The following is a 12,754-nucleotide window of genomic DNA, read 5'->3' on the forward strand; positions in this document are numbered from 1 at the left end:
GATTACCGGGGGTCCACTGTAATTTTTTTTAACTTGTTATACAGGTGGTGGCTTTCCTCCGACAACCGAACATCCTTTCAATACTCAAAGAGCGCTGCGGCGGCTGCGGCGCCTCGCTACGGGATAAAGTCAACGCTGTGCGAGTGGAGGGCGCGCCTGCGCTTGCGCGGTACCAGAACGACGTGCAACTTACCTGTCTGCTGAGGTTAGTGACTTAATTATACAGAAAAACACAAAAACATTGGGTTAATACAGTTAAAACTAAGATCGAATATTGTCGATACAAAAGGAGCTGTTAATATTCTACTCAAAGAGTGTCGTCAACGGGATGCGAGTGGAGGCAACGCCCGATGAGCAACGTGCGGCTTACTTGTCTACAGATATTCTTGGAATAAGGACGATTAAGGTTTATTAGAAAGGATCGGAAGGATCAAATTAGAATGTGTCTGTCATACTGAGATGTTAGGACAGTGCCATATCTGCGCAGACAACACGCCAAAGAGAATTTCCGAGCGCGGAATTTATTTGTCCCTGGACCAAACTATCCGAGAAAATGATTTGATCAAATCTCACATAATTGACAATGTGAATTGTGGATAGGCTATGACGCCCTCTGTCCTTCGATGTCAAAATCAAATAAGTAGACTATAATAAAACGAACGTCATCTGTCGGTCCTATTTGCAAAACTTAGTATATAGAACTTGTGGCGCTATAGATGGCGCTAGTTGATCGTGCGGTGGCGCTGGTTTCTCAGAACCAGCTCTTTTTCGTTGCCTTGGAAGAAGCCACGCTCCTCAGCAATGAGAAAACTCATTACTAAGGGGTGATTGCTTTTCATCAAACAAGTACCTATATATCTACCTAGTTTCGTTTATTTTCATTAATTTTTACTATCTATTTATTCTATTTGGTATTTTGCGTACTTGTGTATATGCGCTTTGGCGTTACGCGATTTGGTATTTCGCGTACATGGCACTATACAAAAGCATTTTGCGTATCGTTTTACGTCTTTAGACTTTCGATGGCATTTCGCATTTTTCACGTTGTGCGTCTAAACGGCCTATGGCATCATACCAGACAGTATTGTACCACAGAGTGTTGTGTTGTGTAATTTGATTGATTTGGATGTATTTTTTTCTTTTGTCATTTAAAACGCACATTACTGTGGGTTAAATTATAATTAAGCCGTTTAAATAACTGAGCATTCACAAAGGTATCTAGAGTCCCAATTCGCACGTTCCAATTTGCGGTTTAGATTCATGTCTATTCTTTGTGTTGTTAGTTAAATTACATGGCATAAAACAATAATTACATTATAAGTATTGCAAATGTTTTCATTATTATTGTCTGTCCGATTCGTGCAGTTTCTTAAACGACGGATAATTTTATACGCAACTAGCTTTTAGTCGTGAATAATTGTTGTTGTTTTTCCTTTATTCGTTCCAAAAAAAGTTGTAAAAATCAGAAGAAAAAGTTAAAAAGTCCTTCTGTCTCAAGTAGGTATCTCATCATCATCATCATCATCATTATCAACCCATAGAGGCACATTGCTGGGCGTAGGTCTCTTGTAGGGACTCCACGTGTCTCGTTCTGCGCCGTCTAAATTCAGCGGCTACCTGCTTAGGTGTCTAATATCTTGAAACCGTCTCCAAAATACAAGCTACTTCTACGCCCAATTTCAATAAGACAGACTTCGCAGTTTTGCTTTGAAAATGTAACAAACAAACAGAAAGACAATTTAGCCTTATTTATTTTCGTTTGCTCATCACAACATGGAAATTTGCAATTTCACATCCGATTGCATTATTAGGTTTTTAACAACAGTTTTTTAGGGTTCCGTACCTCAAAAGTAAAAACGGAACCCTTATAGGATCACTTTGTTGTCTGTTCTTCATTTTCGGTTCAGCTACGCGACCTTACGGAGTCGAAGTATATGTATATCTTTTATGTATTAATATTAAATTTTGTCGTACAAAGCAATTCAATTTGCAGAAGATTTATGTTAAAGAATTTTCCCATAGGAATAATGATCTTGACCACGCTGAATCCGGTTTAAGTATAATTATTGCAAATTCAATGCACTCTGATGTCGCTCCGTTGCATTGTTTCAAGTTTTTGTGCCTTTTAATATAATACATTTTATTTATTTTGTTCTAAAGCTAACTGCCCACCGGGAATATGCATAGATGAGTAGAAAAAGATATATTATGTGACACATCAGTAAAATCGCTTCATTTTCATAGATTTTCATCTATTTTCCATCAGATTTAACGTAAGCGAGGCTTTAAAAATGTTAGTCTGTGCTGGCCCTGAGCTTTCAACGAATAACTGTTATAGTGTGCAAAGATAACTAGCAACGGATGTTGGTGAAACCATTAAAAAAATAGCTTCGTTTTACGCTTAGAATTTGGATCATCTTAGCTCTGGTGAAAATGTTTCAACAAGCTAGCTTATGAAACGGCGGTTTGACATAAATCATCATACATCTCTCATGGACATTCACCCTTAACTTGTACTTAGTGGTACCTATTCTAGTTTCATTAAAGTGTCGAGTCAATGGATGTTTCATAGTCTTTAACAGGTTCACCAGTCTATGTTGTACGGGTCCGGTAATGGTTGTTTTATTTTTATTTGCCATTCAAGACTTCTGTACGATTTTTGCTCAACGGTTTTATTCAACTTGATTGATAAGCCAACCATTCCAAGATTTCTTGTACTATAACTATTTTTATCGTTAACAAGTTTTCACTTGACTATTATCGTAGGAATCCGACTAGAGTTAGGTTTATTCAACTCCTATACCTATTTCTTCTAAGTTAACGTATGTTGGGTTCTCTTTGTGAATGCATCCTTCCTTATTTACCATTAGATTAGATTGTAGTTTAAAAAAACTTTGTCTATTCAGAATCATCATTGTCATGATCAACCGATTGCCTGCTCAATATTGAGTACGGGTCTCGTCTCTGAATGAGAAAGGTTTAGCGCACCTCTATCTTTTCGGAGTTATGTACGTTTTAAGCAATTAAATATCTCTTGTTTTGACGGTGAAGAAACCATTAGAATTGAATAGAATAGAATAGATTTTTATTCGAGTAAACTTTTTACAGGTGCTTTTGAATCGTCAAAATAATCTAAGTACCATCGCGTTTCCTCTGCATCCCTGAGAATTCTGCAAAATGATCTCAAATGTGTGTGATATCTGCAAACTGCCTATGGCCTATTTCTATACGAATCAATGTGCAAGTGTCGCGTAGCTCAAAGTTCTACTTTTACAGGCGGCGTATTAGAAGTTTTTGCACTACATTTGCTACATCAAATCTAGTTAGTCAGATAAAATCTTGGTAAGGATTTATGAATGTAGAATATTAGTAGAGATTTGTAAGTAGCCAAACGTGATGAGGCAGCAAATAAACACATTTCCCTATTTAGGTATTTTACAAGGTAACGGAGGAAATTACGAGCAAGTGGAACGGCTATCTCGCAAATCGGCCGTATGAGAATGTTCAGAGGTAATCTCACATCTTTAGTGACTTTCCCGTATATTATGATAAAAGCTGTGCATGGAGATCGTGTGTGGCATATGTTTAAATATAAAATTGGTCAAGTCCGTGTCAGAACACGGATAAAGTAGGGTTCCGTCCTTGCTAGTCGCTAAACTTTGGCGGTTATTATTTCTGAAACTAATTTATTTCCAAAATCTGTCTCAGACATCTCATAAGTTCAGTTAAACGGTCTTCACTATGATTTTTTGTCATAGCTCGCTATTAAGTTGCGACACCACGGTGTCATCAGTATGGTGATCGAGTGATCAGTACAACAGTCTAGCCTCCAGTACAACTTTGATAGTTTATATCTCGGAAACGTGACACTTGGGAAGATTTTGTCTCATACAATACTTATTTGTATTGATTCCTACTATTGATGAAGAGCAAGAGGGAGACAAAGAATTAGATGGAGTGATATTTTAATAGGATAAGTCTGTTTAATTATAATATTAAATATATAAGATGTGAAGTAAATAATTGTATTAAATTGTAAAAATGAATGGAATTTCAGTAAATAAAGGCTATTATGAATTTTATTATATTATTATTGATGAATGCAGGTTTTATGCGTGGCCGCTATTTTGAAAAACAAAACATGTCGGACTACAATATTATGTCCAGGCCAGTCTCTATACTAAAATATTCAAACCCCTTCAAAACCCAAAAGCATAGTGGGTACTAAGAAAACTGGTTTATCCCCTGCAGCGGTACCTAACATTATTAAATAATTATTTGAAAATAATTATATTAATTAATGTTTAGCCATCTTCCTTATTCGTACCATCTCATATTTCTAACTCGTAAAGTACCTAAAATAAGTTTTTTCGGGATTGGCCTATTTATTGAAATGTCTAAAAATATATTGCCTTCCCGTTTAGTAATCCACTGCTTTAGTGAACGCGTGAACTGGTTACTCATTTTAGGGCAGGTTATGAAATACGATGCGGCAATAGATAAGTTTGTGTAATAGGATTTTTGTGACTAATAGGTATTATAAAGAGGTACGAGTAAAAGTTAGTTTGAGTTTGTCGGTAGGGGGTAAATAATATCCGAAACTAATGATACCATTCTGAAAATTCTTTCTGGTTAAATTATCCCCGAGTGCTAAAGACTACAAACTATACTACGTGAACAAAGTCGCGGGTAAAAGCTAGTAAATCAGAGGAAAACTAAGTAGGCTGCCGACAGACTGAACTAGCGTGAGGGAACTCTTGGTTTTTTTAAAGTTTAGTTTGTAACGATGGGGCTGGCATATGGGTCACCTATAAAGTCACCCCTTAAAAAAATCTGATTAAAATAAACTTGGTTTGATTCTGAATCGACGATATCCCAAAATATTAGGTTGTGGCGACTTAGAAAAATATCTACAGAGGCTGCATAAGGGCTACCAGCGTCAAATGTGCTAACGTTTGACGCCTGCCAGTGACGTCGAAGCTTCGACGTTTTGTTAGAAGTTCCCTCTGTCCTGAACTGTGCCGGCGAGGAGATTCAATCATTAAGATGATGATGATGATGGTGATGATCTAATTTCTAGATAAAAACGGTAAAAAGATCTACAAATATACTTTAACAACATCCTCATAAAATATGTTTTTTGACAACCGATTCGAATTTCATTGCGATAAGATATTTGTCGACCTCTGCATATTTGTTACGCCTAAAATAATTTACGAGTTCCTTTAAACCGCTGATACTTTGGTTCTCCGAATTTAGGATTATAGTTTGTAGTAATCTCTGATACTAACATTTTTATGGGGGCATGCTATGGGGTCATGCAATTTATTACTTCTTCTGTCGCAGCATTTTGAAACTGTTGAAATATATATTCGTTCTGATATCGTAAAGTCTAGACTAACTTATGAACAGGCATAGACAAAGGAAAACGAACGATAGAGTTTTCGCGTACAACCGCGTTTACAAAAAAATTAAGCCAGTTAAACACTGTTGTTGCGCTTGTGTCTTATTGGGACTTTTATTTTATAATATTATATTATATTATATTATAATAATATTATAAGTTACAGCAAACATCCTGTTTGCTGTAACTGAGAAACTTTCTGATTTTCTCCTCCCAGAAGCGTTTTCTTTCAAACCGGAGAATTTATCTTTTACCGATAATCTAGCGAATCGGAAAACTTCCAAATTCCTACTGATATCGGGAAAGGAAAGTTCTCCCTTTTGAAAGCAAAAAATCAGAAACACGTCGCGTCGGCAAACTCTCAGTGGTACGAATGCTTTATCGTTGAAGATAGGTTTAGATTATGATAGTTAAGATTTACTGGTAAAAGCGTCACTATGTAGAATTCTTTTTCATCAGCAAATATTTTACCAACTATGTCTATATCCCATCTTTTAGTCAATGTTTAGGATCGCCTAATCACCGAATTACAGACAAAGTAGCTGGAATTTGCTAGTGATAAAAACGATTCTCAAAACTTATCCATACGTATTATAATTCTTCGTATAAATGATTGTCATATCACATAATTAGTTCTGGTTAGCTCGCAAAAGCCATATATGAACGGAAACCTTTACGGAAAATCACGTAGAAGCCTTATTAGAGCTTTGCAGGGACGATGCGTTTCGAGAGTTGATTTCCATTGTGATTATTTATCGATAATAGTCTTTTATCAACTTTTCCATTGAATTACACTTGATGTGATAATATAGATATATCTTGACTTCGTCTGCGTGGATTAATGTTTTTTTAAATCCCGTGGGAACTCTTTATTTTACATGAGATAAAGTATGTTCGTCTCTGGGATGGTAGTTACGAGACTCTCAAAAAAATGTTTGTTGATAGGTTAGTCTGTCAGTTTATTCTTTTATACCCAAAAAATATAGATAAAGGTGCAGCTCTTCAATCGTTTGGCTTCTTGTTTTATTGTTTTTTTTTTAATTATTAAGGCTTACTTAATAATATATTATTTCCTTAATTTTCCAATAAAGAAATATACTTATATTTGAAAAATTGTGAGTCTATAAATGAATAGTTAAATTTTTCCACGGGAAGTGGCAAAAAAAGTCATAGATACAACTTTGCATGGTTAGGTGTAATTTAATCATCATTGTAATACAGATAAGTCGCTTAATTACAATACATCAATACAATTAGATGACGAATTGGATGGAAAATTCAATACTTGGCTTCGTTACAAGCTTCCGTTGCATTAGTCACTTTGATGAGTTTGCTTCTGTTAAGGTAGACTTTACGGTACGCGACGGCGCGGCGGCGACATATCGCACTGTCGCTAAATGTCTACCTGTCGCGTGTCGCCGTCTATTTGTAGAATTCAGTAGCGAAAAATTTAACTTTAAGATAGTCTTTTAGCTGCTAGTGTAGCTCAAAGTCTATCTTTAAGTTATTGCAGACTTTGCATGATCGCCACACGCGATACTTGAGGGCGGCACTTGTGCATTGCTTTGTATAGAAATGTATAAAGAGCGCCTTAGGTAAGCAACCGTTAGCGTTGTTTTTTTTAATAAAAATAGTGAGCAAACGAGAAGGCGGGTCACCTGATGTTAAGTGATTACCAATGCCCATAAACATTTGGAGCAGAACCGTGAACTTTGTCGTGGGATTGTATGCAAAGTACCGCGCGTCGCAGTGCTGTAGCTCAAACTAGCCTACCTAAGGAATTGCTGTAGCTTAAAGTAGCCTTCCTAAGGAATTGGCGACAGAGAGGCAACGACTTCGCGCGATAGACATTTTGCACATAATCCCGCAACACGTTTTGCATGTCGCCAACGCGCATCGCAGTTGCGTACCGCAAAGTCTGCCTTTATAGTTAGACATTACGCCAAAGTATAGATTAACGCATTTAGCACAGAACTTGCGGTATTTGGTATGCTTTAACGCTATAGGAATAAAGGCGTTAATAGCTTCGCTATCACATGCTAATGTGTTAGTATGCTGAAGGTATAATGACGAATGAACGGTTAAACATCGTGAATGATAATCAAATTGATGCTTTTCAGTTATAATTTCACATTTAAACAGAAAGCTTGACGTAATTTGGGATTTTACCGCTTTTTTGTAGCGAAAAAATTACAGTATTCGACCTGTAGTAGGTATTTTACGTTGATTTTAGTCCGAGTTTTTTGTTGGTTTAGTTTTGCGTACAGATGGGGGTATTGGTGAATTAAGTGAAAAATTATATGCAATCATTTTTGGATATGTACCTACGTCAGAGAAAATAATGATACAGAGCGGAAAGTTTGGCATGGAAATTTTTAGAGGAAATAAATGTATGATTGAAATAAGTACCTACTAGGTAGGTACTGCTGACGAATCGTTGTAGTTACACAGTGCTAACAAATGCGAAGTTAATTAAGTAGCTCAAAGTTAAAGATGGCTTTATCTTTATACCAAAGATTGCAGAAGAAGTCACACAAGTAATTTGTGGAATATGACAAAGTAAAATACACGCAAGAGCTAAAAGTGCCGTCATCCTTGAGAATTAGACCTTCTCTCAAGTTTGCTTCTAATCTTGTAAGAAAATAAGAAGATTTTACCTCCATACAAAAACAAAAGAGGCAATATAATAAGGAGTGCCTTATTTTTTGCAAATGAAGAGATTTATTTATTTAATTCTCAGGGAGTAAAATATCAAAGTAAGTAGGTACTATTGTACAAATTTTGATTGTTAGAATTATTAGATTTGTAAGATGATATAGTGGTGATACGTAAACTTAAAATCACTAGCCCATCGCCGGCTCATTATGGAGCATGGGTCTCTTCTCTTCTCTCAGAATGCGAAGAGATTGAGCATAGTTCACCATGTTTGCCAAAGAAAATATACGCTTTAACTGTTTGAAAATATGGCAAAAATAAATATCTGCGAACATTGCTCTACGTAACTGTATTATTTTTAGGAAATGACTGAGAATGCATCATGCAAAAACCACCAGACCGTGTTTACTAACAAAGATATCGCAATATTGCTCAATTAATGTGATGATGTCAATATTACGTGATATCAATTATTATTATTTATATTGCTATGATTCATTACTAAGTAACAGAATGTCTACTGCAGAAGGAATACTTAGTAGGTTTTTGGATTAGACTCCACCATAGTAGGTACAAGCGGCTATCCTAATTTCATCGATGATATTCAATTTAAGTTTTCCTTATGCCTTAATTCAATCATGATCTATAAGCGTCACCCAGAAAAAGCACGCCTCATTTAAGTAATTTTGACGAATTATTGGAATGTCCTCCTAAAACCTACGCGATGAACACAGGTTCAACCGAGGTTATCCGAGAGTTTTAATCTAAAACAACTAGTAGCAAAAAAAAAATATAATTGGAGCATGACTGATATGACAACATTTAATTATTCAGTTCCACGATCTAAACACTGATAATATTCAATAATCGCTTCGAATCTCGGAAGGAGACTCAAATAAAAATCTTCAAAACACCCGTGTTTACGCAAGTTCACTCTTGTTGGCCCCCTAGCAACATCGTACTATGACATCGAATGAGCCAAATATCGATTTTACTAAACTACCTTCATTAGTAATATTAATAATGTTATATAATTTTTGACAATTCAAATAAATTTTTAAAAATAACCTCACATATTATCTCACCTATCCTAAGCATACCAAAGTTGATGAGCACCGACTTCTCCCAAATGCCTTCACATACATATCTCCGTCATAAATAACCTCTAGGTACTTTTTCCAAAATCTCTGTGGATCGCTGACGTTTACCTACTGTGTACGTATTATCATATTATTGTAAGGAAAACCGCAATTTTCCACTAGTTCCCGTAGATAATTGCCAGTCGGTTGATGTGATCACAAATAATTATAATTGTATTTAATTAAATGAATCATATTTATTATTATGTATATTGTCAAGAATAGTTGTAACAATTGTAGCTTTGAAGTTCGCTGGTTTATGAAAACCTTGAATTCGCTTGAACATTTTGCGTGAACAATAATATCTATATCTGCGAAATTTTCTCCAACAAGGTTTTTGAAATGTCTATGGATTTCTTTAAATACATTGGTTCATTTAGAATAATGATTCCACTACATGCTTGTTGAATAAATTTGTATTTTAAACTGAATTTCATATTGAGGATTAAATGTTATATTTTCTTTACTTTAGGAACTGTTTGTGCTTTACAATATGCAAAATGTCTATGTCTAGGATGCAAATTATGTCTGTAAGGAATAAATGATGCCCGCAACTTCATCCATGTTGATATAGGTTTTTTTAAATACCATGGGAATTCTTTGATTGTCCAGCACCAAAAGTATCCTTTGTTTGTTCTTCTCCGGTATGGAGGATATCCTTGCACCCGTCAAAATCAAAATGAAAAGTGGATGGTTCATGAAAAGATAGCACACAGACCGACTGACACTATTTGGCGATTTGTAAATCTTAAAGTATGGATATTATTCTTCGCTTAACAGAATTAGACTCTTTAGGCTATCAGTTTTGTGTTAATATACTTTGTATAACATTATCCATTATTGCCAGTTAGTATTCTTACACCAGCTCTAATATTCTGGAAGCATTCGCAGTAGACTTCAGCTGCTAACTCCTAACAGCAAGTCCTTACCACCAATTCTAAACAAACTTCAGAAATAAAAACATCAGTGCTCATTCAGTGCACTTCACACGTCATTGAGTTCCACTTAGGATTTCGTTAATTGCTGCTCCATACAGTCAATGAAGATTGATTTACATGTTTAAATTCTCAAGGAATTCTAGACAGATTGGCTTGAAGCATAAGGGTGTGAATGGCATGAAACGTTTTCAGGAATACATCGATCAAACAACCAGCATTCAGTACTCGGTTGAAAAGGTACTTGTATTTTACTTGAGTCATTCTTGGCGCATTTCGGGCTTCAGGCGGATTTTTCCATGGAAATTGTTCAAGATTTTCGTCTTTATGAGCAACTGTGTAAACATTTTGTTAATCTTGTTATTATTTCCTCAATGCTAAATCCTTCTTTATAAGTTTAGATTGAACTTTATTGGATTTCATGTAAAATACAAGATGTGCGTAAATGTAAAGAATGTAGCTTTTCTGAAACATAAATAGATGCCGTGCTGAAATGTTGGGACCAATTGCTAGGTTTAAGAGATTATCATGTGCATTAATATGTACTTATTTATGTACAAACTTCTTATTAGTTATTTCTCTGTTGCTAGGATACCAAACACGTTTATCTTATACGAGTATAGCTTTACATACGAGTAGTACCTACGACCTCGCTTGACACTTTTATGAAATCTCGAAGTAATTTAATTAAATCAAATTAAACAACTATGTTGTTTCCACTGTAAGGCTTTCAATATAATTGATTAACTGAAGGGTTTCGCAATCGGCCAGATGCGGTGTCAATAGGGGTCGTGGCGTCAAGCAACACGCTGATTTATAGACATAATATCCTAAGATTTGTCAAAACTACAATTTACACACTTTGTTTGCCGTGTATAAGCCTAAGGAGTATGGGTTTAGTGAAAACTGCCATACCCCTTCCAGCTTGGCCCGTTTCCATCTTAGACTGCATCATAACTTACCACCAGGTTAGATTGCAGTCAATCTGTATCTGATTGGGAAAAAAAACTTTGACAAAATATAATTTTTTGCAATATAGAACCCCTAGAAGCTGTATCGTGGCGGAAATTCTTTCAAAACGACCTCTTGAACACATACACACTGACAGAAAATAGTGTCGCTATGAACACAAAACATGGAATAGTATAACAACCGCATACATCGATATAGTTTCATATATAATTAACTACTGCTGTTACGGTAAGGCAGAACATACCTTTGATAACTAATATGTTTTGGACTGATTGGTCGAATGCTTTGGCAAAGAGAAATGTTGTCCATAGCTTCTCCCACTCGTTACCTCGTTGCTTTTTCAGGTCGCGTGTATGCGGGCATTTTACACACTTTGATGTCGGATATTTTTGTATAACCCACTTATTGTAATCAATTTAATCTTTGGTACACATGAAATAGATTGAAGTTAACCGGAAATCGTTTTTAAAGTTCTTCCTTATTACATTAATTTCACCCTTCCTATTTCAGCATGTGTAATAAAATGGATTGTTTATAGGTAGGTATTATTGGTTTTTAGCACATGCAAAGTCTATCATCATTATATGCTATTCAGCTGGAGGACTATCTGAGGCCTTCGAGGATGACATTATGTGTGGAAAACCCGCAAAAGGGGCTGCTTAGTTTTCATAGCTTAGCTCCGTGCCTTTTAAAACCAGAGCTGAAATGAAATGAAAATGAGAAGAACTCGAGAACTTTTGACACAAGTTTAGCACAGATTCAGGCCGTTTTATTTTTTTTACTTTTATTTTGATAAGAAGTTTAATGACACCGTTTTTCTTCCCAGCTAATTGCTTTGTTGAGGTAATATAATGACTCCCTATACATTTGAACCGCTGTTGAGTGTTGACGTTTTAACACCCTCTTGAACTTTAATGGTCATCTATTACATGCGATTTTACTTTTGCGCTGATTTATGGGTAAATAAAAACTAAATTTATGGCGCTAAAATCGCTTTTTTACTACCCAAACATCCTGGCTGGACGATTTATGTAACGACGACGTTCCGTGTGATTATTCCTTAAGTTTTAATAGTTTTCTTTAGTTGAATATGTTGTTTTAACGGTTGGCATATAATATACTTCTATTTTTAACCCCCGACCCAAAAAGAGGGTTGTTGTAAGTTTGACGTGTGTATCTGTGTATCTGTCTGTGGCATCGTAGCTCCTAAACTAATGAACCGATTTTAATTTTGTTTTGTTTTGTTTGAAAGGTGGCTTGATCGAGAGTGTTCTTAACCTTAAAATGGCTGTTTTAGGGTGCATAAGCGGCATGAGCCGTATTTTTCATTCCTTATATTAGTCTTCAATTAGGCCTTGTTTTTTGTTTCTAAATTACCTACTTTGAATATGCGTGCATCATTTAAGTGAAGATATCACTGTTTTGTATTCATTTAACGGTCGGTTTGCCAGCCGTTAAATGCTAAATGCGGACAAATTGCAAGTCAACGCTGAGGATATTTTTGTAACTTTTTTACATTGTCTCAGAACTGTTATTGTCTAAATAAATATCAAACATTCTTAAAGGAGGTCCTTTTTACGGTTGCATAGTTTCCTCAGGTTCCTGCAGGTTTCCTCACGATTTTTCTTTGCCGTTAAATCATGAAATCA

General features: G+C 35.6%; 1 protein-coding gene across 7 annotated transcripts in view; it reads left to right on the plus strand.

The window, feature by feature from the left end:
* LOC123881104 (E3 ubiquitin-protein ligase HECW2) overlaps positions 1–12,754 on the plus strand; it is a 128,351-nt gene that overhangs the window by 62,893 nt on the left and 52,704 nt on the right. For all 7 annotated transcript variants that reach the window (XM_045929676.1, XM_045929677.1, XM_045929678.1 and 4 more), the window contains one exon: positions 45–205. In XM_045929676.1, the coding sequence (XP_045785632.1) occupies positions 45–205 (161 nt within the window). The remainder of the gene's footprint in view (positions 1–44; positions 206–12,754) is intronic.

Source organism: Maniola jurtina, chromosome 3 (genome assembly GCF_905333055.1).
Source record: "Maniola jurtina chromosome 3, ilManJurt1.1, whole genome shotgun sequence".
Taxonomy (NCBI): domain Eukaryota; kingdom Metazoa; phylum Arthropoda; class Insecta; order Lepidoptera; family Nymphalidae; genus Maniola; species Maniola jurtina.